Source organism: Cnephaeus nilssonii, assembly GCF_951640355.1.
Source record: "Cnephaeus nilssonii genome assembly, chromosome: 5".
In the NCBI taxonomy this organism is placed as follows: Eukaryota; Metazoa; Chordata; class Mammalia; order Chiroptera; family Vespertilionidae; genus Cnephaeus; species Cnephaeus nilssonii.
This window is the reverse complement of record NC_137076.1, coordinates 30,873,132-30,900,645: the sequence shown is the minus strand read 5'-3', so window position 1 is coordinate 30,900,645 and position 27,514 is coordinate 30,873,132. Positions and strand designations below refer to the sequence as shown.

Sequence of the window (27,514 nt, the reverse complement as noted above, 5' to 3'; positions counted from 1 at the left end):
AGCCAGCGGTTTATCTGGTGGCTATGACGAACAGGTAGCCATCCAGCTGCCACTTCCTGTGTGACCCCAGCTATTAGTGAATGGGTTGCCAGCCTGCAATTCCCAGCCTCAGCCTTACTGTCACTCAGGCACAGTACCGTGGGGGACAGTCTTAACAAGGATCGAGTTTATGAAACAGGAGCCAGGAAAAGCCCTGCTTTTAAGAATGGGGCACTGACGCCGAGGCTGGTTTGGCTCAGTGGATGGAGCATCAGCCTGCGGACTGAAAGGTCCCGGGTTCAATTCCGGTCAAGGGCATGTACCTTGGTTGCGGGTACATCCCCAGTAGGACGTGTGCAAGAGGCAGCTGATTGATGTTTTTCTCTCATCGATGTTTCTAACTCTCTATCCCTTCCTCTCTGTAAAAAAAATCAGTAAAATATATTTTAAAAAAGAGGAAAGAATGGGGCACTGAGGGGGCATTCATGAGCATGACCACTGAGTGGACCAGCTGAGAGAGTTGCGGGGGGTCGGGGGGAGTCCTGAGCTGAGAGGAGCAAGGGGAAGGGCCCTGGGTGGGCTGGGGCTGGACTGAGGGGAGGTGAGCAGAGGGCCAGGAGAACTTGGAGGCTGCAGGACTGGGCTGAGAACCACACTCTATCTGTGTTCTTTGTGAGAATGAAGCTGTAAGCAGGGACGTGAATGGAAGGCCCTGGTTTGGGGGACCCCTCAGGATAGCATATGGAGGCACTGAAGGGACAAAGCAGAGGAGCAGAGACAGGCTGCTGGGACCCGCCTGCAGAGAAGGCTGGTGGCTGGTACAGCCTCCTGGAACCACAGGCTGGCCTGGGATGTCTGCACCTGGCTCCAGCCTCACAAGTCCCTATCCCCCAGCCCGGACGGTGCGTGCTCAGTCATCTTGGAATGCCCCAGTCCCCATCACTGACCACGGCTGGCGCTTGGCAACTCGGCTGAACTGAATCCCTGTGAACAAGCTTTGCCAGAATATCAAGGCTGAAAGCAAGATTCTGGGGCTCCTGGAAATGAGAGATTTGCAATTTTATTAAGAAAACAAAAAATAACCTATACAAAAAGGAAAGTTCCATTTCTGCGGGCAGCACTGAAGGCAGGAGGGACAGCTCCAAGTCTGCCGGCATCCTGTCTGCGCCCTCCGCCTGCTAGGCCTCCTGCTGCTGGATGAAGGGGTTGGGAATGGCCTCCATGCCGTCCTGCGGGCAGATGAGCACCACTGAGGTGCCCCTGCACACCACCAGGCCCAGCTGGCGGGTGTCCTCTGTAAGCTTGTATTGGTCATCAGGGTCTGCGGAGGAAGAGAGGGCAGGAGTGAGAACTTGAGACCATGCCTGGGGCAGGATGGGGTCTGAAGATCCGAATCCAAGGGTCCTCTGATCGCTTCCCCCATCCCTCCATCCAGGGCTTTGGAGGGGACATGCTGGCCAGGGCAGCAGGCCCAACGCCTCCCAAAACCAGACAGGCAGCCCTTCTCCCCGCAGTGGCCCACGGACGAGAAGAGTTCTGGAACCCACCATCCGAAGCCTGCCCTCATTCTGCAAATGAGTACACGGAGGCCCAGGGGACCGCAGGGATGCTGGGTAGCGAAGCTAATTGGGGGCACGGGCACCTGAGCCAGCAGAGACCCTGGGGCTATGTAATCAGACAGGCCGCCGGAACACAGATTTGTGAAAGCCCTGCGGGGCCACTGTTCACCCGTGTCAAAGGTGTTAACAGCAGAGCGAGAGGGACCCCATGGAAGTGACAGTAAGTTCCAGGGGAGTTCTTCTGAGGTCAGTGACCAAACGTCCCCATTACTATTACTGAAGGATGTGGGGGAGGGGAGAACAGGTGGCGCAGTGACATCAGAGACCCCATGTGAGAGGCCGCCGTCCACCCTCCGATCCCGCAGGGACAACAGCTGTGTGGGCCTGACCTTCCCATACCCTGTGCATTCGGGCCTCCCTGAGGGCTGTTCTGGACTGAGAGGAGGGGACACAGACTTGCTCAGCAAGCGAGGCAGCACCCTGGTAGGAGAGGCTCTGCAGAGGGAGCAGCAGCCACAGCTCCCAGGGCCAACCGGCCCTCAGCGCTCTGCATGCTTGTGCTGGCCCGGTTTCCCCACTGGCCCCAGGTGGTGGCTCTGTCTTATAGACAAGGAAATTCATCCATCCAAGTTGGCAGTGCTGGGACTCTGGGTGGACCCAGGCAGGAAGAGAAAAAATGAGGGCAAAGCGAGAGGCCTCCTGGAACTCACCAACTGGGCTGACCATGTTTCTGCTCGGTGGCCCAGTGACACTCTTGTGTGGCTGTGATAACTTTTCACCAGAGCAACTTGTCTCAAGGCATTAATGGTCCCACGAGGAGCAAGACCTTCCCTCCCTCCCTCCTAGGTGTTGGCATCCCCTAATGCCTGGATCAAGCTGAGTTGAAGAGCTTGTTGGCTGTCCTGACAGGTATTGCTCAGTGGTCAGAGCATTGGTCCATGCACTGAAAGGTCGTGGATTCAGTTCCCAGTCAAGGGCATGTACCTGGGTTGCAGGTTTGAATCCAGGCCCCAGTTGGGGAGCATGCCGGAGGCAACCAATCGATGTGTCTCTCACATCCATGTTTCTCTTCTCTTGTCCTCCCCTCTACTCTCTAAAAACCAATGGAAGAATGTCCTTGGGTGAAAATTAACAAAAAAAAAACACACAAAAAGAACTTGTTGGCTAATGGGTCAGGGGTGGCCTGACTGATATGTGCTGCTGTAGATGGAGGGTCTTGCGATTTAGGGGTACAGGGACTGGGGGGCATGGTATAAGGGAAATGGGACCCTTTGTCAGCTGCAGAAGTAACAGATGGGAATGGCAGGAGACAGGGGGCTGACCAAGCCCTAGAGTAGGTTGGTATTTCTTTTTTTTAATTTGTTGATTTGAAAGAAACACACCAATTTGTTGTTCCACTTAGTTATGCATTCATTAGTTGATTCTTGTATGTCCCCTGAGTGGGGATCGAACCTGCAACCTTGGTGTATCGGGACGATGTTCTAACCAACTAAGCTACCCAGCCAGGGCCAGTTGGCATCTTTCTAACCAAGCCAGGCAGCAAGTGTCTCAGGATCAGTAATGGTGGATTAGCAAAACACTTCCAGCATCCCTTAAGTCTCTGAGAGGATGGTGTATTGAGCTTGTCTGGAATGCTGGGACAGTGAAAGAGGAAGCATCTATGGCAGCTGTCTGGTCTACAAGGACCACATTTACCATTCAGATGGCAGGGCCTGGAGCAGTAAGAAAGGCCCCGCAAGTCCTGGAGGCCTCCAATCCCGCTGGCTGCACTCACCTCTCATGTATTCGATGGTGCCATCAAGCACAAGGTTGAGGAGTGGGTCAAACCCTTTCAGGATTCCACTGGCTTGTAGGAATCACCAAGAAGAGAAGAGAGATGGAAAGGTGTAAGACCAACAGTGGTTCAGGAGGCAGGTACCAAATGTCACCAAATTGCATACCTTAAAATGGTTAATTTTGTTACGTGAATGTTACCTCTCAGTGGTTAGAGTTTCGGCCCGTGGACCAAGGGTTTCGAGCTCGATTCCTGGTCAAGGGCACCTCCCTAGGTTGCAGGTTCAACCTCTGGCCCTGGATGGGGCTCGAGTGGGAGGCAACCAATCGATGTGTCTCTAACACATTGATATTTCTCTCTCTCTTACCTCCTCCCCCCGTCCCTTCCACTCTTCTCTAAAAATCAATGGAAACAATATCCTCACTCCTCAGGTGAGGATTAAAAAAAAACTGAACAATAACAAAAAACCCCAAGCATCATAAGTTATGGTTCTTTGACCAAGTGACGTATCTTTGCACCAGAGAGGGGGGTGAGCCCCCAGTGCCCCTGACAGGCCATCCATCCTTCCTGCTCATTGCTGCCTCTCCCAACTGTTCTCTCTGGCCTGCAGACCTTCACACTCATTTGTGCTTCTGCCTGTGATGCTCCAACTCCCACCCCTCTTTTCCAACTCCTCTCTTCGCCCGGTGGAAGCAGATACCCAACTACGTCAGCACGCTGTGTGCCCATTTCCCCTGAAAGGCAGGGACTAGGTACTGCACTGCCTTCTCCTCACTAGATTCCAGTGGCAGATGCAAAGTTAAGCACCATGTTTACACATAAAGCTGCAAACTGACAGGTACTACCAGGAAATTATAACAAAGAGGCCTCAGGGAAGGTGGAGGGTCAGGGAAGGCTTCCCAGAGCCAAAACCTTGAGTTGAGAGCAGGAAAATGACTCTGGCAGTTAACCTGGTAACAGCACTCCAGGCAGAGAAAACAGGTGCCTTTATAGCCCAGTGGCAGATGAGAGCCCCATTAGTTACTCAGAGGTACCAAAGGTTTGTATTTACCCCGGGAAAAGAGGGAGCCCCCAGAGGGCTGAATAGCGAACAAGATTTGATTTGTTTTTAACAGGTCCCTCTGCCCCATATTTGGAGACTGACTGTTGGACTCTGGCCTCAAAGGGGCAATTCTGCCCCCAGGGGACACTGTCTGAGACATTTTGGTTGTCAAAACTAAGGGATGCTGCCAGCATGCCGGCCCCCACGGCTCAGTGGTTGAGTCTTGACCTATGAACCAGGAAGTAAGGGCTCGATTCCCTGACAGGGCACATACCCGGGTTGCAGGCTTGATCACCAGTGGGGGGGGGGGGGGGGGGGGGGGTGGTGGTGCGGGAGGCGGCCAATCAATGATTCTCTCTAATCATTGATGTCTCTATCTCTCTCCTTCTCCCTTCCCCTCTGAAATCATTAAAAATACTAGAGGACCCACAGGCCAGGCCGAGGGACCCCACCGGTGCATGAATCCGTGCACCGGGCCTCTAGTATGCATATAAGATCTTTGGTTAATTTTTTTTAAAAAATATATTTTATTGACTTTTTACAGAGAGGAAAGGAGAGGGACAGAGAGCTAGAAACATCGATGAGAGAGAAACATCGACCAGCTGCCTCTTGCACACCCCCTACCGGGGATGTGCCCGCAACCAAGGTACATGCCCTTGACCGGAATTGAACCTGGGACCCTTCAGTCCGCAGGCCGACGCTCTATCCACTGAGCCAAACCGGTTTTGGCTTGGTTAATTTCTTCCTGACCTCCTCCCTCCCCCTACCCTCTGAGATTCATCAGTCTGTTCCATGTTTCCATGCCTGTGCATTGAGCATCTGCCCCTGGTGGTCAGTGCGTGTCATAGCTACCGGGTCAAACGGTTGCTTAGGCATATATATATATATATATATATATATATATCGAGGATTCGTGCACCAGTGGGGTCCCTCAGCCTGGCCTGCGCCCTCTTGCAATCGGGGACCCCTCTGGGGATGTCGGACTGCAGGTTCCAGCCCGATCCGGGCAGGGGGTGAAATAGGCAGTCCAACATCCCCAAGGGATGCAGCAGTGTGCGAAGCAGCAGGCAGCCAGGGAGGAGCCCGAGCTGGGGCCTGGCATTACACTACTGCCGCTCATTCAGGCCCCACGCGCCTGCTGCAGCAGCCGCTCAGTAGTGCTGCTGCCACAGCTGTGCTCGCCAGCCTGGCCTGAGCCTGGCTTCTGGCTGAGCAGGCTCCGGTGCACTGACCATCAGGGTGCAGCTCCTGCGTTGAGCGTCTGCCCCCTGGTGGTCAGTGCGTGTCATAGCTACCGGTCGACTGGTAGTGTAGGCTTTTTTATATATCATAGATAGATAGATAGATAAATATTTAAAGCAAACAAAAAGCCTAAGGGATGCTCCTAGCACCCAGTGGGTCGAGGCCAGGAATGGCGCTCAACAACCCCCGGTGTCCAGGATGGCTTCCACAACCAAGAACATCTGGGCCCCAAAGTTAACTGCGGATCTTTAGGAACACTGGTGAGGGGGGATCAGTGAGGAGCTGCAGCGGCGGAACCACACAGGAGGCAAAGTCTTGCATCCCAGCCCCAGGTGCGCTGCTGTGGCTTTGGGTTAAGTCCCCGTTCCCAGCCTCAGCTTCCCCAGCTGCAAAGGGGCATAGCAGCACCGACCACCCGGCGTCTCTAGGAAGCCTGCGCGAGTTATCCGGGCAAAGTGCCTAGGCGGTGCCCGGGTATCAGCTGTCACTCTTGCCCCTCATTACTTCCCGTAAGTCATTAGGGGGTGCAGAAGCGGGTGCCTCACCTTCGCGGCCTCCCTGAAACTTCACCCGGATCGTCTTGTCGATGTACTTGGATAGGTCCAAGATGCTCTCCTTCTTCTTCTTCTCTTTGTCCTGCGGGGGAAGCAGAGCGCGTGAGGCGGGGAGCGCGGCCGGCCCCTCGGCCCCCGCCGGCCCTCGCCGGCCCCCACCGCGCTCACCGCCATCTTGCACGCGCCGCGCGGCTCAGCGGAGGCACCGCCCCCGTGCCCTTTGACCCCGCTCCGCACGCTAGCGCGGCACATGCAGTGCGCTTGCGCGGCGCGGCGCGCCGGGCGTTGCTGGGAAACATCTGGCGACGCCTGTGGCTGGGACCCGCCAACATGGCGGCGGCGGCGGCGGCGCTGGCGTGGCTCGCGGCGGCCTGCCTCCTCCTCGCGGCCCAGGTGAGGGCTGCGCCCGTCCCGCTGGTCCCGCCGGGTGCGGTGACCCAGCCTCTCGGTACCCTGCCGCGCGCAGGTCCCGCCCGTCCCGGCCTGGGGGCAGCCTCGGGGACACGCGTCCCCGCGCGGGCGGCTCTGGGGCCCGGAGCCCCGCCGTGACCTTGCGGGCCTGTCCCCGGCCCGGTTCCCTTCTCCTCCTCGAAAGCCCTTTGCATCGTCGCTCAGTTCCACGCGGGTCTGAAGTTTGGGGGACCTTCTCCCGCCCTCCGGCCCTGCTGGCCCATCTCGGGGTCTCCAACCGCTGCCAGGGACGCTCCTGTCTGCCTTGGCCAGGTGGCTGCCCCTCTCCGACCTCAGTTTCCCCTTACGTGCGATGCCAGCGCCCACCCTGGTGGTTGTGGTAAGCTGTCCAGCGCGACACCTAGGCAGTGTCGGGGGAGCGGCCAGGAACCCTGGACGGGGCGTCGAATTTCCGTCTCACTTTTACAACGTGACCTTGGGCCAGGGAGTTCCTCGCTTTGGGCTTCAGTTGCTCCTCTACAAAAGGAGCCAAGGGTGCAGCGTGGACTCAGCGAGATGGTGCGTGGGGTAATGAACCGCCGCATGGTACTTCGCCCCTTACCGTTAAGGGTCTCAGGTGCTAGTGAGGGACTGACCACGAAGTGGCTGATGCACATTGTGAGGTGTGCATCTTTTATTTCCAAATCCTCCCTCTCCTCCGGGTTCAGCAGCTCAGGGACTGGTTTCCCTAACAGCCCTACAGACACGGTCATTAACCTTGACTTGTTCACGCTACCCCACTGCCACCTCTCCTGTAGGTCAGGGCGGGTGGCTGACGGCCTTCCGTGGCCACTTTTGTCCCCCACAGTCCCGGTCCATTCGTAACACAGCAGTAATGATCTCTTTCAAAGTGTGTCAGCTCTTGTCACGTCCAGATGAGAGACTTCCCATGCCCTCCCCGTGCATTTGGGAGGCCTCTGTGATCTGGCATCTCTCCCTTTCCAGCTCTGGTTAACTGAAGCACTCTGCTCTTTGTTCTTTTTGTTTGTTTTTGTATTTTTATTTATTTATTTTTTTTGTTTCCTTGGACCACCCTGGTCATCCACCCAGTCTCAGCTTAACTGTACCTTCCCCAAACTCTCTAGGATACCCCCTCCCATCTGTTTGCCAGCCCCTTGTACGCCTGCCTGTTTAGTTACCAGTTTCAGGTCTGAGCAGTTTGAGGGCGGGGTTTGGGCTCTCCAGATATTTTGGTGAGGGCAAAGCGAGAGGGCTATGAAGAGTCCTGGGAACACCATGAAGGAAGTGTGACTCAGTTTGCCGGGGAAGGCTTTTCAGAAGCAGGGGCCTGAGCGGTGTTTGCCAGGTCTTGAAGGCTGAGGGAGGATGGGACAGGTGGTGGGAGTGGCATGAGCCAGGTGGAGGTGTGAGAGCTGATGACTTATTTGGGGACAATGAGGGCTCTGCTGTGGTTGATGTGTAGGGTAGTCGGATGCTTGCATCCCGAGAAAGATGTCAGCCTAAAGGAGTTCCTTCAGGTGCACTTGGAGACGGGCTGGGGTTCCCCCCAAAGCTGGAGGGCAGGGGCAGGGCCAGCAGTGGGAGCAGCTCTAGGCAGAGGGTAAAGGGCAGGCCTTGCGTGTGACCTCCCTAGGCTGGGGTCCAGGGGACAGGCTGGGCATGTCAGAGCCAGGCGGTAGAAGGTCGTGGTGTTGGGGCCTTTGGACTTAGGCAGGCTGAGGAGTTTGAACTTTATCCTGAGTGTGGAGAATCAGGAGAATGCTGGAGAGAGTGAGGAGCACGTTGGGACTGCTCTTTCCAGAGCAGAACCCTGTTGGAAATACGCCCTGAGATGACGCAGCACCCCTCCTTGGCTGGGTGTGGTTCTTTATGGTTCCTCCAGTACCCTAGCTCTCCACTGGGTGGGCGGGGGTGGGGTGCTTGCTGACAGCCCTACACTCACTTGCTACCATGTTGTGATCCAGTGAGGGATTTGACTTTCCCCAGCAGACCCACCTTTCTCAGTTGCTGTGGGATATGTACAGAAAGACCAGATGGAGGCTCTTACTCATCAGGTCTTAACTAACGTTAGTGCCCTCCTGCCTGGCCTGCACCTGTCCTCCCTACCTCTCCTCCACCTGCTTCCTTGCCCCTCCTGCACCTGTGCCCCCTCCACCTGTCCCCATCCGCTCCTCACACTGTCCTATACCCAAACCTCTCTTTCCAAGCATCTGGGTCCTCATTTCTCCGCCCTCAGAACTCACCACATCTTCTGAGAAAGGAAGACTGCCCCAGCCTGGAGCCATTAGTCTCTCAAAGCCCCTGATGTGGATGCTTTCACAGTGATCCTTAAGCATAGTGTCTCCGGGGGTTCCTGGGCCTACTCTGAATGGCATGTGTCAGAAGATGGCTTGTCCTTGGTAGCCTTGACTGTTTCTGGTTCTCCAGATTGGGATAGGCTGTGTTGGAACGTGGGCACTTGTATCACTGGGCCCTTTTGAAGAACTTCTCCCAGTTCCTAACTCAAGAGGATGAGGGAACTGTAATCAAAGTGAAACCGTGATCTCTCTGGCATTTGATACAAGCACAGGCTTAGTTGTACAGGTTGTGGGGAGAAAAGTCCATGAAGTGTGCTTGTGGGGGGGAGGGAATATATACATACGCACACACACACACATATGTATGTGTGTGTGTGTGTGTGTGTATATATATATATATATATATATTTCAGAGAGGAAGGGAGAGGGAGAGAGATAGAAACATCTATGATGAAAGAGAATCATTGATCGGCTACCTCCTGCACACTCCCCACTGGGGATCGAGCCCACAATCCAGGCAGGTGTCCTGGCCAGGAATTGAACCAGGACCTGGTTCATAAGTTAGCTAGCACTCAAATCACTGAGCCATACTGGCTGGTCTTAAATGGCTTTTAAAAAAAGAACCAGTTTCTGTTCACTTCCATTTTACATAAATGACAATTTTTATCATCAGCCTGGCTCCCATGGATCAAGGTTCAGCAAATTTTCCAGAAAGGGCCAGAAAGTGCATATTTTCAGCTTTGCAAGCAATTGCCCAATTCAGCAGTGGCAGCCGAGAACAGCCAGAGGCCCTGCATACTGGCATAGGGTGGCTGTGTTCCAATAAAACTTTATTTGCAAACACAGAAGGTGGGCTGTTTGTCTCTGTGGCAGACTCTGGGGAAACCAGGGGTGCATTCTCTGGCTCTGTCGAGGTTGAGGGACTCTACTGCTCCCCACGTAGCCCCAGGGTGAGGAGGTGCCAGGGGCTCTGAGCATTGGAGGGAGCATATGCCAGGTACAGTATTTAGGGCCAGGATGAAGGCCACTCTTGGGGGGCAGTCTGGTGGGAGAACCTGGAAGAGTGGTCTCCTAATTCTGCCTTTGGTGAAGGGAACGAGGTGACGTGAGGTGTGTGGGGTTTCTCCGGGAACAGAGGCAGGTATGGCGGGATGCTGCCTTAGTGAAGTGCTCTGAGACCTTGGGTTGGACCCAGGCAGTCCACCTTCCTGCCCTTCCCTCCCAGAAAGCTGGGTGGCCCTGAAAGCTTGGCACCATGTAAGCATTGCTTTGGCGGGCAGCGCCTCACTCAGGGTGGCAAATGGAAGTGTCAGAGCCGATGGGCTGACTGGAACAGTGGCAGTTGGGGACTGTGGAAAGTGGGACTCGCACCCAGCGCCTGGTGTTAGCCTTCAGACTTCAAGGTTGGGGCCCCCTGGGCTTTCCTCCATGCTGCCACCACTGCCAGGTGACCAGGGCCAGCGGAGGAAGCTCTCGGACTGGCCTGGCTGTGCTTTCGCGAGGGCCCAGCTGTCTGAGACCTGGTGCTCCAGGCCTGGAGTTGGAGCTCACAGTCTGTCAGGATCCTTGGCCGAATCAGAGCCCCCTGCCCCTCCCTCACCTTGGCAAAGCCGCGTCCACGGTGTGGGTTCCACGGTGCCAGGTGATGACTGTCCCCATCATGTGTCCTTTATTGGGAGCAGCTGCCACCTGCTTGTCTCTGTGGCAGACTTGGGGAACCCAGGGGTGCATTCTCCGGCTCTGTCTGGAGGTGCTTATAACCCAAGGGGAGCGAGAGCTACAGAAGGACAGGCCTGGGAGCCCGAAGCGTGCAGAGCTTGATCAGGGTCCAGACAGGCCCTTTCAGCTCCACAGAGCCCAGGGGCCAGGAGGGGCCAGGGCCTGTGGGTGTGGTGTGTGTCCCTGGCTGGGTGCTGACAGGGCTGAGGTCACACCCTGGTCTCCCTAGGGAGACTTGTCCTTGTACTCGCTGTCCCCCCTCTTTTTCTCCATCCTGAGATACTTCTGTGTGTGTCCTCTCTGTCCTGTCAGGGAAGAAACCATCCCAGCTTTCACAAGTGTCCTCCTTTAACTTGGACCTCATGTCATGGATGGTCCGGCCCCTGCCCTGAGCTCTTTGCCCCCTGCCCCATTGCTCCAGGTGGCCTGTGAGTATGGCATGGTACACGTGGTCTCCGAGATGGGGGGCCCCAAAGGCAAGGATTACTGCATCCTCTACAACCCACAGTGGGCCCACCTACCGCACGACCTCAGCAAGGCGGTGAGTATTGGACTGGTGGCCCTCCTGGCAAGGTGGCTCTGAGCACCCCTTTCCGCCTGGGATCTTGTCTGTCTTGCTGTCATCCCTCCACCCCTCTGCCCAGTGTCCAGAGGGGCCCTTGAAGAGACTCTCCCTTGCAGAGAGCCAGCTGGGGGAAAGAGCTTCGAAGGACCTCAGCTGGGAGCTATGGGGTGGGGTCTGGTCACACTGGAGAGGCCTCTGGGCAGCCCTAAAGGGGCCCGTTAACCTCTCTGGTCATGAGTGAAAGGCGTCTGTTTGGAGTGCTATCTAGAGATGCCTCTGGAGGCACCAGCCGGGCTTTCACGTGTTGGAGGGGGGCTGGCTGCCAGAGGGGTCCCGAGAGGAGTGACAGCAGAGGGCGGGGCAGGGCTCTGCTCTTCTTGTAGGAGGCCCCTCTCCCGGGTCTGGCCTCCCTCCTCCACTCAGAGGACCCGGAGGATGCTCTGTGGGTGAGTTCTCACTACAGGGGCTGGCGCTCCTGCCCCTTGTATCCCATCCATAATGGATGCTGGAGGTGGATCCGGAGATGCAGGGAGGATTTCTGAGGGGTTTGCTCTGAGCGCACACCACCTGTCCCTCCTGTCTGCCTTGCGTTTGGTGTGTGTGTCTGCAGGCCCTGCCCACCCTCCACCTCTCATCCTTTCTTGGTGCAAGGCCTGAAGTCCAGTGGGACCTAAGGGGAGGGGCGTCAGGATGGCGCTCCCTGTGGTGATCTGGATACTGAAGGCTCAGCACAGCTGGGCAGGTTTCTCCGAAGCCTTGGTTCCCGTGAGGACTGGGGCCCGCCCTGACTCCCAGAACAGCTCCTATGAGCTCTGCCTTCTCTCAGTCTCTCTTGCAGCTGAGGGACTGGTCGACTTCCATGCTCTGCTCTGCATCCGACCTCCCTGCCAAAGGCTTCAGCAACCAGATTCCACTGGTGGCTCGGGGGAACTGCACCTTCTACGACAAAGTGAGGCTGGCCCAGGGCAGTGGGGCACACGGGCTGCTCATCGTCAGCAAGGAGACCCTGGTACAGCTGCCTGGGCCTACCGAGGGCAAGGGTTGGAGGTGCCCGAAGGGAAGCCGGGAGGAGCCCCTGGGCCCCAACCAAAGTGGGCATGGGGACTGGCCAGGAGCGGGCAGCCACAGCCAGGAGGGAGAAGTTTGGTTGCTGACCGGCTGTGGACTCAGGCCTTTGGGCCCTCATCTTGGAGGGGGCTTATCCCAGAGCAGTCCTGTGGGTTGGGGGATACAGGGCCTGGAGGCAGAGCTCTGAGGGTGACTTCTAAGGAGCAGGTGGCATGGGCCCACCTGCCGGCCTCTCCTCAGGCCCCTAGCAGGGTGGATTGGCTCCTGACCCCAAGGTTTGAGTGAAGGGCTAGGTTTTCCTCCCCTAGTGGGTGGTGCCAATCCTATAGGCCTCCCTCCTGGTGTGTCCCCCTCCCGTGCTGGCACCTGATGACCCCCTTCCTTAGAGAGAGGGCTAGCTAGCTCTGTGGGCCATGCCATCTGGAGGGGTTGGCTGTTTGTGCCATCCTGGGTGGGCCTTGGTCAGTCAGCAGATCTGCCTCCTCTGGACTCCCAGGTCCCCCCAGGAGGCAACAAGACGCAGTATGAGGAGATCGGCATTCCCGTGGCCCTGCTCAGCTACAAAGACATGCTGGACATTTTTAAGGTAGGGGGTCCCTCCCCCTGAAGTCTGTTGGGCCCTGGGCCTGAGTAGGTCATGGGCAGGGCCTGTGGCAAGGCCATCCTGTCTGGGGCTGGCCAGGGGTGGGTCTTGCCCACTGTGAGTCAGCCACGTCGTGAGGGTAGCCTCCAGGGCCATCTAATGCCAGGACTGGAGACCATGGCCCCGAAGTGCCCTGTGCAGCTGGTTAGAGTAACCCAGGCTCCAGGCTTGGCTAGCCTGGCGCTCCCATATGTGGAGAATGAGCATCGCTCCCTCTCTGCTGCTTGCACACTCCTGGCCCAGGCCTGTCTGACCCGAGGCCCATGTTCATCTTTGATTTGGGGAGCTGGGTCTGGAGCAGGGTGAGCATCATTATATCAGTAAACAAGAATCTCCATCTTTGTGAAACTTCCAGAAGTTCACAGTAAGCGCAGGCCTCACACCTCTCCCCGAGGGTCCCCCATGGGCCACCTGACGTGACTCAGGTGACATGCGCCCTCATGCAAGCACGCGCACATCTCGGCTCGGGGCTGTGTTCTCGCACGCAGGGCTGCTTGCCTGTCTTCATGCACAGCTTGTTACGTCAGAGCTGATTGCTTTGGGGTCAGGAATGGTGGAAGAAGACAGGGCAGGGGCCTTGGCCTTGAACTCTGATGTGTTCTCCGAGGCAGAACTTTGGCCGGTCGGTGAGAGCAGCATTGTATGCCCCGCACAAGCCCATGCTGGACTACAACATGGTCATCATCTTCATCATGGCCGTCGGCACCGTTGCCCTGGGGGGCTACTGGGCTGGGAGCCGGGACGTGAAGAAGTAGGTACCCTTCCTTTGTGTGTGTGTATTGTGTGCACATGTGTGCACGTGTGTAACTGATGGGTGCCCCTAATGCTGGGGAGTGAAAACGTGAGAGTAACAGGACTGCTCAGAAGAGAGGTGTCCACGCCCCCAGAGAACCTTCTGGAATACAGTTGCTGTGAATACCTGGGAGACCCAGCCAAAGGCCCTCTGGGTCCTGCTCCCCGAGATTGTGCTCTGGCACTGGGATGCGAGCACAGGCCGTCCCCGCCCGGGGCGCACTCAGGAGACGGGGCCTGTGGGTAGTCTCAGCAGTGTTCAAGGGCATCTCATAGTGGGTGACCAGGAGCCCACCTGCAGGAGCCTTGTCTGTGAGGACCCTGAGCTCCTGGACAAGGATGTGAGGTCCAAGGGGCAGGTCTGGCTCTCCTGTTGGAGGGGCACTGCGGACACATAGTGGGTCTGGGGAGGGCGGACCGGCCAACAGGTGAGCTGTCTCTGCCAGTCCTTCCCAGTCTCTGTGGCCCTTCGTCCTTGGCGCTGTGCCAGCTGGCCAGGTGTCCTCATGACCCGTGTTTCTCAAGAAGGTATATGAAGCACAAGCGGGATGATGAGCCTGAGAAGCAGGAGGACGAGGCTGTGGATGTGACGCCCGTCATGACCTGCGTCTTTGTGGTCATGTGCTGCTCCATGCTGGTGCTCCTGTACTACTTCTACGACCACCTTGGTGCGTCTCCGCGGGCTGTGGCTCCTCTGGAGAAGTCCAGTGGACAGCAGGGCGAAAGGAGGGCTTCCGGGTGGGTTTGTCCCCTCCCTTTACCGCGTGAAGGTCACCCTGCCCAAGTGCAAGAGTGCACGGGGCCCTTCTTGGGGGGGGGGGGGTGCTGGGACCCTGCAGCCCGCCTTTCCCCTCACTGCCACCTTGCTCTGCAGTCTACGTGATCATTGGGATTTTCTGCCTGGCCTCCTCCACGGGCCTCTACAGCTGCCTGTCGCCGTTGGTCCAGAGGCTGCCCTTTGGCAAATGCAGGTGAGCTTCCTCAGGTGGCCTTTGCCCAGCCCACTCGGCCCCTTGCCCCCGGCTTTGTTCTTGAGGTCCTACACCACAGCCTCTCCTTGGCCCAACTGCTGTTTCCCGTCCTCTGGCCCCTGAGGCTCCAAGCTCTGCGTCCATGATTCAAGGACCCACCCCCGCCCCCTCTTCCGTGGTCCTTGGCCAGTCTGCACAGCACAGGCTGATGGCAGGTGCTCGCTCAGTGCTTGCAGGATGTTCATGGGCCTTGGGAGCAGGACAGAATGGGGAGGTGAGTGGGCTTTCTCAGTCCTCTTGAGGCCTCTTTTGAGTGGCTTCCCTCTCCCCACCTTCCATTCCAGGGCAGATAGGCCCAGTGGGGACACAGGGGCCGAGTGGGATGATGTGGGTGCATGTGGGCACTGGGCAGGGGTGCCGGGCAGGGCAGGGCAGGCAGGGCTGGGCCACCTGGCTGGATGCACTGGTGGTTCAGGCCTGGAGGCTCCCTGCTGCCAGAGGCTCAGTTTGATTGTTATAGGGTAGATGGGCAGCTACTCAAGGGTTTAGACAAGGGGGATGAGACTTTTTTAAAAAATTAAATATATATTTTATTGATTTTTTACAGAGAGGAAGGGAGAGGGATAGAGAGAAACATTGATGTGAGAGAAACATTGATCAGCTGCCTCCTGCACACCCCCTACTGGGGGTGTGCCCGCAACCAAGGTACATGCCCTTGACCGGAATCGAACCTGGGACCTTTCAGTCTGCAGGCCGATGCTCTATCCACTGAGCCAAACCGGTTAGGGTGGATGAGACCTTTTAAGGTTGCCATACAAGGGTGAGAGGTGGGGACCTGGGACAGGCCGGGAGGCATGGTACTGAGCTGAGGGCTCCCGTGGGCTCTCCTGAGCTCCTTGTGGGCAGGCTGGCTTGGAACCTGGCCAAGGGTTGCTCACCCTAAGTGCCTGCCCCCGCCTGACTTCCTCTGCTCTTGGGAACCTCAGGGGAATTGTGGGTGGGTTTAACAGAGAACGGGAAGTGGAGGAGGGCAGGGCCAGCCAGGTGGGCAGGGTGGTGAGTGGCCCCTCTGAGAGCCGAGCCTGGAGGACAGCAGGAGGCCTGGGCAGCGGGCTTGTTGGAGTCGGACTTCAGGGGGCTGAGGGGCTTTCGGGTAGGAGTTGAGATGACCCTTCTGGGTGCTGGGTGGGAACAAGGGTGGAAGAGTCAGAGGTCATTTGGGGGTGAGGGGCATGCTGGCCATGACAGTTGCCCCTTCTCCCCTCCCCGTCTCAGGGTCTGCAGCAGCAGCCTGCCCTACTTCCACAAATGCCCTCAGGTCCGCATGCTGCTCCTGGCCTTGTTCTGCGTGGGTGTCAGTGTGGTGTGGGCAGTCTTCCGGAATGAGGACCAGTGAGTACACCCCCTAGGTCTTAGGGCCTAGGAGCCCCCCCCGCCCCCCCCCCCGAGGGCTGTCCTCAGATGCTCTGAGTGCTGGACTGCAGTCTTCCTGTACCTCCCCGGAGGCCATTTGGGGGCACCTGGAGCCAGTTCACCTCCTTGGTTATCAAAAGCCCTCCTTTCCGTCCTCTGGAAGCAGTGGCCGAGTGGCGTCCAGGTGTTGACGGGGCTCAGCTGACGGCTGCCCAGCCGTGGCTGCCCTGCTTGCCTCCTGCGTCTAGTTTCATTTGACTTGTCTGGGTGCCACATGAACAGTGATTGGATCTGGATGTGAGGTGCTGCAAACCCTCTTGGCCTGGGCACCCCAAGCTGTGTTCTCCAGGACGGCCTCAATGGGGCCCTGGGCGGCGGGAGGGGACGCTGTCCCTGGCGCCACTTGTCCCCACTGCTCCCGAGGTGGTGCCCAAGGGGTGTGCTCAGCCAGCACCCTCCCGGATGGTTCAGGGAGGCTGGCTTGCTTCTCCGAGCACTTGCTACCCTAAGCTCGGCCTCCCCTGCAAGGCAGCGCCTGCCTTGTGGCCTGGAGCCCGGGCTGCGCAAGGAGGACAGAGCAGGCCTGTTCCCGCCCAGCCCCCTCCTGCTATCGCTGACACCATCTGGCGCTCTCAGCTCTCAGCGAGCCTTTCCCAAGGCAGTTAAATGTTCTTGGCGGCACCTCCTTTTGGAGCCATAACAGATTTAAGTGGCAGAAGGAAAATGGGAAAATATTTTGAGTCCTTTGTACACAAAGAGAACCTGAATTCTCACAGTTAAATCTAAGCCAAGACACTTCTCTGTTGTATAAAATTAGAACGGGCCTGTGGTTCCTGCACCTCTGGGTGCCTGCGGCCAACAAGTGCCCACCCACCACCTTCGAACTTTCCCTGTTCTTCAGCCTGCCCTGGCGGGGAGACGTTCGATCCCTTGTCTGAAGCATCTGATGAGTGAGGTGGGCAGGCAGAGCCCTGGCCAAGGTGCAGGGCGAGGACAGCCCAGGCAGGGCTGCAAGGTGGGGGCTCTGCCACCCCCAAGGCCTCGGGCGGTGAATGCCCCCTGTGCCCGCTGGCCCCTCTATCAGGCTGGTTCTTTCTTAGAGCCTCCATGTGAGGCCTTCACAGCACAGATCTAATCTGATGTGCAGGTCCAGGAGTGTGGCTGTGGGATGGTAGCGCCCGATGGTGTTGGGTTAATGCAGATATTTGAGATGGGTCTTGCCTCTGCTGCTTGTTGCCATGGGACCATTCGGGGGACTCCAGATGCTCATCCTCAGAGCCTGCCCTGTGGGTCTGAGCCCTAATTTCCCCCAGGGTTGAAAGAGTATGTAACCTGGCTGGGCACAGGTTTCTCACCCCATCCTGTGATCTGGGTACGAAAGCCACCACTGTAGAGAGACAGAGGGCCCAGCATTGTCTGCCTTTCTCTGGCCTCTTGGTGTCAGAGTGGAGGGTTCATTTATCCTCTGCCCTGTCATCCATCACTGCCCCACCTGTCCCAACGAAGTGGGGTCTGTCCCCCAGGTTTTGGAACCCTCTGACAGTGCCTGAGCCTTCGAAATAAGGTGAGGCCAGGCCCAGTGCGGGGTGTTTCAGACTGCCTGGTGTGGGTAAGGTGTCTGAGTAGGGAGGGACCAGATAGGTAGTGGCTCTTGATGGAGCCTGTCCCAGCAAATGATGCTGCTCTGCTCTCCAGGTGGGCCTGGATCCTTCAGGATGCGCTGGGTATCGCCTTCTGTCTCTACATGCTAAAAACCATCCGCCTCCCCACTTTCAAGGTGAGGACCCCGGGGTGGGACCCTGGGGAGCCCGAGTCCTGAGGGCCTTTTCTGTGTCAGCCCCATGCCTTGAGCGGCCAGACCTGCCTGCCACCCAGCTCTGTCCTGGCCTTCTCCTCTGAGCCTGGGCCTGAGATGATTGTCTATAAGACCTGGTGGAAAAAACTTAGAAACATATGGGGAAGGAAGGTGAAAGGCATCACCTCCCTAGACCCATAGCTGACCCATCACGGAATGTATGTCTCCCACCTGCTCACCGTGGCCACCTTTCCCACGACTGGGAAACCTGGAGCGTGTGCCTCACGCTCTGCCCAGCCCTCCACTGCACGTCGCTCTGGACTCTCCCTCGGCTCCTGTTGCCAAGGCCTGGGCAGGTGTTCAGACGCTCAGAAAGGCTTCATCCCAGTGGGAATAGTCTGAGCCTTGTGAGGGGAATCAAGGGTGTGGGGGTGTCTCTATGGGTCTGTGCCAGGGGGGTCTGTGTGCCTGGGAGTCCTGGGCCGGCCCCTCAGGACGTCTCTCCCCAGGCCTGCACGCTGCTGCTGATGGTGCTGTTCATCTATGACATCTTCTTCGTGTTCATCACGCCCTTCCTGACCAAGGTGGGAGCCCCTGACCCCTGCCCTGCCCCTCTCACACTGTCCGAACCCCATGCCCCACGCCCCCACTCTGATGTGGCTCTCCTGTGCTAGAGCGGGAACAGTATCATGGTGGAAGTAGCAACCGGGCCTGCGGACTCGGCTACACGTGAGAAGGTATGCCAGACCCTGGTGGCTGGAGGGGAGCTGTTGGCGTGGACTGGTCTGCAGGTGCTGCCTCCTCTCCCCACAGCTGCCCATGGTCCTGAAGGTGCCCAGGCTGAACGCCTCGCCACTGGCCGTGTGTGACCGGCCCTTCTCCCTCCTGGGTTTTGGGGACATCCTGGTCCCAGGTACAGGGGCTGGACACGTGGGTGGGTCACCCTCAGCCCTGAGGGCACCCAGGGGTCCTGGTGGTGTCGGGTTGGGGGCCGGTAGGTGGTGCACGGTCGAGGTAGCCCCACGTCGGCCCTGGGGACAGCTCTGTTCTGTGGGTCGTGACTACACAGACGTGCCTGCCTGGGGCTGGCTACCCAGGACAGAGTATGGCCTTGACAGCCCACTGCGCCCCAGGGTCCACCTCCCTGCCCCCCATGCAGTGGTATTGCACTGGCCCAGGGTCTCGGGTTACAGCGCCATTCTGAGCCGGCAGTGTGGCCACCTGTGAAACAGCAATAATGGCTGTTAGATGAGACCATGCACAGTCCCGGCCCTTCCCACGGGCTCTCCCCCAGCTCCGGTGAGGACTGGCCCTGTTCTCTTCCCCCAGGGCTGCTCGTGGCGTACTGCCACAGGTTTGACATCCAGGTGCAGTCGTCCAGGGTCTACTTTGTGGCCTGCACCATCGGTAAGCACCCGCTCGGGAAGGCCAGGCTGCGGCCCTCGGACCCCCATCCTTTCTCAGCGGCTCACGGAGCTGGTGGGAAGGGGGCGGCATAGCCTCTGCTCACTGCACAGCCCTTTCTCCCACTTTTCTGTGATCGTTGCAGTTGTTTTTCTTTTCTCTTGTGTCCCTTTTGTCTTTCTCTTTTTCTTGCTTGTCTTCCGTTGGTCCCTCCCTCCCTCCCTTCTCTCCCTCCCTCCCTTCTCTCCCTCCCTCCCTCCTTTCCTTTCTCTCTTTCATTGGTTTCTTTTATTACCAAAGCCAATGACACAAAGGTGATATTTTCTCATTTTCTGTTGAGCCCTGATTGCTTTAAAAAATTTTCCAGCTAGCCCTGGCCAGTGGCTCAGCAGTTAAGAGTATCAGCCTGTGGACTGGAGGGTCTCGAGTTTGATTCCAGTCGAGGGCACATACCTGGGTTGCAGGTTCAATCCCCAGCCCTGACTGGGGCTGTGGTGTGTGCAGGAAGCAACCAATTGATGGCCACCTGTGAAATAGCAATAATGGCTGTTAGATGAGACCATGCACAGCGCCCGGCCCTTTCCACGGGCACTGGCTCACACCCAGCTCCGGTGAGGACCGGCCATGTTCTCACATTGATGTGTCTCACACTGATCTCTCTCCTCTCTTTCTCTCTCTCCCCCTCTCCCCTCCTTTCCACTCTCTCTCAAAATCAATGGGAAAATATTCTCTGGTAAGGATTTAAAAAATCCTTTTTTTTTTTTTGTCCCCACCCTGCCAGCTCTCGAGGAAGAGAAGTGCGTCATACACCTGCTCTTGTACACACCTGCCTGCTTCTGCAGGAGAGCCAGCTGGTGTCCCCTTGCCCCCTGCCCCTTGTCATGGGCAGAGAGCAGAGTGCACAGGCCTGGCAGCTTCTACACCAGTGGAGGGACCTTGTAGGTGTCACTGTAGCACAAGAGGGCACAGGCTGGCCTTCAGGCACATTTTGGGGTCATTACAGTTTGGTCCTGCCCACCCTGGTGCCTGCGGTTGCTGGCTCATTGTATGTGAACATTTCTCCAAGTTATCGTCTTCAAAACCGCTCTGTAAAGACACAGTGGCAGGGGCTTCCCTGTCTAGACCAGTGTGCCAGAAGGTTCCCGTAGTTCCATCCTTGGAGCCCTTTAGATCGTACACAGCTCCCAGACGTCTGCGTCCTTCCAGCGTCTGCCTGTGAAGTCACTCTTAGGGCACATGGGCGTCGGCACGGTGGCATAGGCACCCTGCCTAGGCGAGCGCACCACTGGGACTGCGGGGTGAGGTCAGGACAGGGCCCAGGTGGATGCTGGACACGGGCTCTGGGCTCTGGGCTCTGGAGGAAGCTTCCAGTTAAAGGCTGCTTTTCTTGTAACTTTGTCCTTTGAAATAATTCCAAGATCACTGCTGTGAGATTAGTCCAAGCGACTCCACACTCCCGCTCTCAGTGCCCAGCGGTTGTTTTATTCCAGTTGCCTCACTTTATTCTCTCTGCATGTGTGTGCATACGTGGCCACATAGTCACACTCACGCACATGTAATGCAGGTTTATTCTGAGCTGTGAGAGCGAATTGCAGACGTTACGCCCCTTCACCCTCGGTGTTTCACCAAGAGGCTCATGGGAATAAATCGTTCTTTTCTGGGGTCATGACTAGGTTATCAGAGATTTGATTTCCTAATTCTGCGTGTACATTGTAATTCAAAATTATATTTCTAACTAAAAGCTTATAAAAATGAGATATTTGGGCATATTCACAACTCTTCAGCTGCTTCTGTGGTTCCAGACCCTTCCCACAGCTGCCACTGCTGGTCAGAAAGCCCTGGGATTTCCTCATCTCCAGTCGTCCTCCACTGCCCAGTGTCCCCTCCCCTCCCCAGTGCCCCCCCCCCTCCCCAATGCCCCCTCCCCTCCCCAATGTCCCCTCCCCTCCCCAGTGTCCCCTCCCCAGTGTCCCCTCCCCTCCCCAGTATCCCCTCCCCAGTGTCCCCTCCCCTCCCAGTGTCCCCTCCCCTCCCCAGTGTCCCCTCCCCAGTGTCCCCCTCCCCCCAGTGTCCCTCCCCAGTGTCCCCTCCCCTCCCAGTATCCCTCCCCTCCCCAGTGTCCCCTCCCCTCCCCAGTGTCCCCTCCCTCCCCAGTGTCCCTCCCAGTGTCTCCCCTCCCCAGTGTCCCCTCCCCAGTGTCCCCTCCCCTCCCCAGTATCCCCTCCCCAGTGTCCCCTCCCCTCCCCAGTGTCCCCTCCCCCTCCCCAGTGTCCCCTCCCCAGTGTCCCCTCCCTCCCAGTATCCCCTCCCCTCCCCAGTGTCCCCTCCCCTCCCCAGTGTCCCCTCCCCTCCCCAGTGTCCCCTCCCCAGTGTCCCCTCCCCTCCCCCAGTGTCCCCCTCCCCAGTGTCCCCTCCCCAGTGTCCCCTCCCCTCCCCAATGCCCCCTCCCCTCCCCAATGCCCCCTCCCCTCCCCAATGTCCCCTCCCCTCCCCAGTGTCCCCTCCCCAGTGTCCCCTCCCAGTATCCCCTCCCCTCCCCAGTGTCCCCTCCCCAGTGTCCCCTCCCCTCCCCAGTGTCCCCTCCCCTCCCCAGTATCCCCTCCCCTCCCCAGTGTCCCCTCCCTCCCCAGTGTCCCCTCCCCTCCCAGTATCCCCTCCCTCCCCAGTGTCCCCCTCCCCAGTGTCCCCTCCCCTCCCCCAGTGTCCCCTCCCCTCCCCAGTGTCCCCTCCCCAGTGTCCCCTCCCCAGTGTCCCCTCCACTCCCCAGTGTCCCCTCCCCTCCCCAGTGTCCCCTCCCCTCCCCAGTGTCCCCTCCCCAGTGTCCCCTCCCCTCCCCAGTGTCCCCTCCCCTCCCCAGTATCCCCTCCCCTCCCCAGTGTCCCCTCCCCTCCCCAGTGTACCCTCCCCTCCCCAGTGTCCCCTCCCCAGTGTCCCCTCCCCTCCCCAGTGTCCCCTCCCCAGTGTCCCATCCCCTCCCCAGTGTCCCCTCCCCTCCCCAGTGTCCCCTCCCCTCCCCAGTATCCCCTCCCCAGTATCCCCTCTCCTCTCCAGTGTCCCTCCCTTCTCCAGTGTCCCCTCCCCAGTCTCCCCTCCACTCCCCAATGTCCCCTCCCCTCCCCAGTGTCCCCTCCCCTCCCCAGTGTCCCTCCCTTCTCCAGTGTCCCCTCCCCAGTCTCCCCTCCACTCCCCAATGTCCCCTCCCCTCCCCAGTGTCCCCTCCCCTCCCCAGTATCCCCTCCCCTCCCCAATGCCCCCTCCCCTCCCCAGTGTCCCCTCCCCTCCCCAGTATCCCCTCCCCTCCCCAATGCCCCCTCCCCTCCCCAGTGTCCCCTCCCCAGTGTCCCCTCCCCTCCCCAGTCTCCCCTCCACTCCCCAATGTCCCCTCCCCTCCCCAGTGTCCCCTCCCCAGTGTCCCCTCCCCTCCCCAGTATCCCCTCTCCTCCCCAATGCCCCCTCCCCTCCCCAGTATCCCCTCCCCTCCCCAGTGTCCCCTCCCCTCCCCAGTGTCCCCTCCCCTCCCCAATGTCCCCTCCCCTCCCCAGTGTCCCTTCCCCTCCCCAATGTCCCCTCCCCTCCCCAATGTCCCCTCCCCTCCCCAATGTCCCTTCCCCTCCCCTCCCCAGTGTCCCTTCCCCTCCCCAATGTCCCCTCCCCTCCCCAATGTCCCCTCCCCTCCCCAATGTCCCTTCCCCTCCCCTCCCCAGTGTCCCCTCCCCTCCCCAATGTCCCCTCCCCTCCCCAATGTCCCCTCCCCTCCCCAATGTCCCCTCCCCTCCCCAATGTCCCTTCCCCTCCCCTCCCCAGTGTCCCCTCCCCTCCCCAATGTCTCCTTCCCTCCCCAATGTCCTGTCTTCTCTCCATCCTCAGCTCCTCCTGTCTTCTCATTGAAACCTGACTCCTGTCTTGCCTGTCCTCTCAGGACTAGGTGGGCCATATGTCCTGGAAGATGCCAGAAGGTTCCATTAACTTCTGGAAGTACCCAAATCTCATTGGCTTGTCCCTGTGTCATGTCTGGTACCCTGTGCTCCCAGCATTCCTTCGAGGGGGGATGTGTGGCCTTGGGAACCCTGGCCCAGATAACACACTGCTTATCTCTGTCCCTCCAGCCTATGGCATCGGCCTCCTGGTGACGTTCATGGCCCTGGCCTTCATGCAGCGTGGCCAGCCGGCCCTCCTCTACCTGGTGCCCTGCACGCTGATCACCAGTGGCGCCCTGGCCCTGTGGCGCGGGGAGCTGGGCATGTTCTGGACGGGCAGTGGCTTTGCGGTGAATACCAGTTTGCTTTGACTGTCTGCGAGAAATAATAACCCTGTCTACGGCCATACCACCCTGAACGCGCCCGATCTCGTCTGATCTCGGAAGCTAAGCAGGGTCGGGCCTGGTTAGTACTTGGATGGGAGAAATAATAACCCATAAGCCTTAACTAGAATTAAAGTTGAGTAAGGCCTCTAGTTTTACAACTAAACCCTGCAGCCCCCTCCTGTGTTGGTGTCTCCCCATTTCCAGAAGATTTTGATTTGGGTGTTGTGTCCATGTTGCTCTGGTGGCTCAGCCATCCCCATGGAGGGGACAATGTGTGGCTGCCATGCGAGCTGTGACTTGAGGAAGGTGCTGGTCCCACAACACAGTAGCACCCCACTTGCGTGGGTATTGGCTTTCACCATGGAGAATGCAGTGTTAGGCCCGGGGGTGCACTGCAGCCCCTCTGCCAGGGCAAGAGCTGTCACGGCTCAGGCTCTGGGCTCTGCAGGGGACCTGACACCTCAGGCCCAGCCATGAAGGAGTGACAGCAGGGAGAGTGCCAGCCCAGCCTTCCTCGCTTGTAGGTCAGCCCAGCACCCTGCCCAAAGGAGGGGGTATCCGTGGGGCTTCCCCACAGTGTGACACGGCACACTCAGCGGTACCGTTGGGTGTGGTATTACCCCAGAAAGGGCCAGGGCTCCAGGTCTGACATGAACCCCCCGGGAGCCAGACCCTTCCCCAGGCCGCTGGGGAAGGCCTCCCGGGTCAGTGCCCACGGTCCTCAAAGGGTCTCAGTCCCCACGGGCGTTGGCTTTGCCACAGAACTGGTGAGCTGGCGCTAGAAGGTTCAGGCGTGGGGAACAAGCCAGTGATGTCAGTCAGGTTTCTGCATGCTGGCCGGTGGGACTGGGCCCAGAGTAGGGAGGGGGAACGTCTGGTCCATGGGCCGTATAAGGGCTGCGACATCATTAGGTCTGGCCCTGCCACGGCATTGGGGTGAATTAATTAAGTGTTTGACTAACTATAGCAGGCTGATTTTAAAGTTGGTAATTTTGTGTGGCCCGTGAATTATGTTATAAATATCCAAATGGCCCTTGGCAGAACAAAGGTTCCCCACCCCCGGCCTAGAGCCTGACCCTCTGGGCACAGTGACTCCTGCCTCTCCTCCCCTGAGGCTCCACTGGCCTCGCCCACACCTTACCACTGGCTCTCTCCTCTTCCAGAAGGATCTACCTCAGCCTCCCTGGGTGCCAGCCTCAGCCGAAGGCCCACAGCCTCTGAAAGACTCCGAGGTTGTGTTTTCCCAGCAGCCTCCAGGAGAAGCACAGGTCAAGCCCACACTGCCCGAAGAGCAGCCTCCAGAACTGGCTGATCCCCAGGATGTGGCCGGTGTGTCCACCCAGGAACCCGTGAGTCCTGCCAGCCACACCCCTGAGCCTTCAGGCCTGCCAGGCACCTCAGCCTAGAGGACAGTGCAGCCTCAGTCCCTCGCCGTCCCTCCAAGACTGGACCTGCCATTCCCCCAACTCGGTGCTCTGGTCTGGCCGATGCTCACATCTCTGCCTCCTCAAGCCCAGCCACACCTGGACCTCGGCCCTGCTCCCAGCTCATGTGGCCACCGCAACCCCTTGGACCGCCGAGGTCCTCGTCCCGCAATCCCAGCCCCATATTCTTCCTAGTCGGAGTCTCGGGGGAACCTCAGAAAGGGCAGGCGCGTCACCTCTGCCCACTGATGGCTGCACACCTGCCACATTTGGTGCTTACACCATGCTGCTGCTTCCTTCCGGTTCCCCTGGAGATGCCCTGTCCTGGGCCGGAGGGGAGTGGTCTGCCCCCGAAGGCCATGGCTTTCCTTCTGCGGCGCAGCTGGTCCAGATGCCGAAAGCCCAGGCCTGGAGGTGTGGACTCAGGCCCTCAGCCCAGCTGGCATGGGGTCTGAACAGGTTGGGGAGCCGGGCTAAGAGCTGCCAGCAAAGCTGGTGGTAAATGGACAGGGGCTCTTGGTCTGAGCCTGACCCTGGTTCCTTGGTCAGCCTGGGAGTGTCTGCAGCCTGTGCTCCGTCCAACCCCTCCATGTCTTAATAAACAGCCACGACTTTCCGAAATTCCAGTGGTGTCGCCTCTCTTGGACTGCCCTTCCTGGCGGCAGGATGGGCACCAGGCCGGGTGGCCAGGTCCTTGGGGTCCACAGGGCCCGACACCCCAGAGCCCTCAACAGCCAGCTCTGTCCTTGGTGTCGGCTCTGCTGCCTCAGCACAGAGGGACTGGGCTTCCCTTTCCACATCACGGGCATCTGCACGTTCTTGACTGCATTCCAGCACACGACTCCCTGGCCTCCAGCTGCAGCACGAGAAGGCGAGCATCTGCGAGGAGCTTCTGGAACGTGGGGGAATAATTTGGAACTGGCATTTTGTTTTCTACCTCTGAACCTCACGACATGCCGTGGTGGAGCCGGCCCAGAGGCCCCATTCCCGGCACCCTCCGTCCACCATCGTGTTGCATGTGTCACCACCACTCTGAATGGCAGGTGCCTTGGGGCTACCGACCGCCGGGACTGTCTGTGGCCCTTGGACCTTGCTCCTCCCTGTCCGTCCATGCAGCCTCTAGACTTGTGTTCAGAAGATTTTCTGTCGGAGTGACGTGAAGGCACAGACCTTCCAGCCATGTGGTCCCGTCCTGCGTCTTGTAGACCATGGGAACGGGCCAAACCATGATCCACTCCAAAAATACCAGCGCCAGACAGACTGGCAAACCACCTTTGTTAGCCACACTTCTCAAGGGAGAAATTTTATTCCTCAGAAAACAAGATGTCTTCCACCTGTTTCCCTGTGTTTCTCCTGGGAGGGAGAGCAGCTGGACCTTTGGCCCCACGGGAACTCCTTGGGGGCCGGGACCTGGATGTAGCCCTGGGGCGGCCTGGGCAAAGGACCCACGTGGACCCTGTCTGACCCTCGGCCTGCGCCTTAATCTAAGCCATTTCGCACATCGGTGTCAAAGACGGGAATCTCTTTTGTTTTGGAAATTAGACAAATGTCACGGGATTTGAAGGCGATGTTAGTTCCTACAGTTTTTGTTTGCAGTTTTGGCCTTGCTTCTATTCAAATCTTATAATTAAACAGCTTTTGATATGTAGGACTCGACCTTGGCCTTTTCTGAGGTGCAGTGAGCTGGAGGAGCCTGGCACCCCACCGGGCACATGGTGAGGGGGTGGGGGGAGACGCGGGGGCAAGCTTCTCTGCATGGACACCTGCTTATAGGTATCGGGCAGATCGACAGGCCGTGCTGGCCGGAGGAAGCTGGGCTTTTGCTGCAGTGCCGCTAATGGGGTGTGGTGTCGTCATGGCATTTCAGAGTTGAAGGAAGTCTGTTCCCACGTCTTGGATACTGTTAGCTTATTGATGGTTATCTCAGAAATCGGAAGGAAATCGCCTATGGTGGGGGCTGCAGACCTGCCATAAAGGTCAGGTGGCAAATGTTTGGGACTTTTCAGGCCACACAGCTTCTGTCACAGCTAGTCAACTCTGCTGCTGTGGCTGGAGGCATCAGACAGCATGTGGGCAAACGGGGTGACTGGCCAAACCTATTGGTGGACACTGAAATGCGAGTTCCATGTAGTTTCCACAGATCAGGAAACATTCTTTTTGGTATTTTCCAACTATTTAGAAACAAAGCTCTTCCTTAGCAAGCGGCCGTGCAGAGACGGGCAGTGGCCGGATTGGGTGGACCTGCTCCAGAGCGTGGACCCCGCAGTAATGCAGAGTATAACGACGTGGGCTCTGCAGCCAGGGGAGCTGGCCAGAAAGTTGAGACAAATGTTCTGTGGTCACCAGCCCCTTCTTTGCACATACAGGAGGCATGTCTCCGAGGCCAGCCAGCCCGCACCAGTCCAGGCGAGATTCGAACAGAGATGTGTGGACCACAGGGGTCCCCATCCCCCCTTCTTGGGCAAAAAGACCCCAGACCCTCTGAGACCAACAGAAAACAAGGAGCGAGCCGCCAGCCAAGTTTAGGGTGGACACTGCAAAGCCTAATTTAAACCAGCT

At 58.3% G+C, this 27,514-nt stretch overlaps 2 protein-coding genes across 6 annotated transcripts; one reads left to right on the top strand and one right to left on the bottom strand.

Annotated features, from left to right (window-relative positions):
- Positions 1-1,019: 1,019 nt before the first annotated feature.
- Positions 1,020-6,357, bottom strand: LSM7 (LSM7 homolog, U6 small nuclear RNA and mRNA degradation associated). Its single transcript, XM_079771524.1, has 4 exons — positions 6,319-6,357; positions 6,142-6,232; positions 3,313-3,384; positions 1,020-1,300 (listed from the first exon to the last, which is right to left on the bottom strand). The coding sequence occupies exons 1-4, from the start codon at positions 6,322-6,324 to the stop codon at positions 1,158-1,160; spliced, it is 312 nt and encodes a 103-aa protein (XP_079627650.1). The 5' UTR covers positions 6,325-6,357; the 3' UTR covers positions 1,020-1,157.
- Positions 6,358-6,436: 79 nt separating this feature from the next.
- On the top strand, positions 6,437-26,603 carry SPPL2B (signal peptide peptidase like 2B). 5 transcript variants are annotated; one of them, XR_013813540.1, is made up of 15 exons: positions 6,437-6,543; positions 10,999-11,118; positions 11,969-12,151; positions 12,707-12,796; positions 13,465-13,604; positions 14,171-14,313; positions 14,520-14,616; positions 15,892-16,008; positions 17,725-17,806; positions 18,334-18,408; positions 18,499-18,561; positions 18,638-18,737; positions 19,154-19,231; positions 23,335-23,610; positions 24,695-24,834. XR_013813540.1 is itself a non-coding variant. In XM_079771517.1 (15 exons), the coding sequence occupies exons 1-15, from the start codon at positions 6,481-6,483 to the stop codon at positions 24,935-24,937; spliced, it is 1,752 nt and encodes a 583-aa protein (XP_079627643.1). In that variant the 5' UTR covers positions 6,437-6,480; the 3' UTR covers positions 24,938-26,603. The 5 variants fall into 5 exon arrangements, 3 of the variants coding, with proteins under 3 accessions (XP_079627643.1, XP_079627644.1, XP_079627642.1); XR_013813541.1 differs by having other exon boundaries at positions 24,698-24,828; XM_079771517.1 differs by having other exon boundaries at positions 14,174-14,313; positions 23,335-23,495; positions 24,695-26,603.
- Positions 26,604-27,514: the final 911 nt, after the last annotated feature.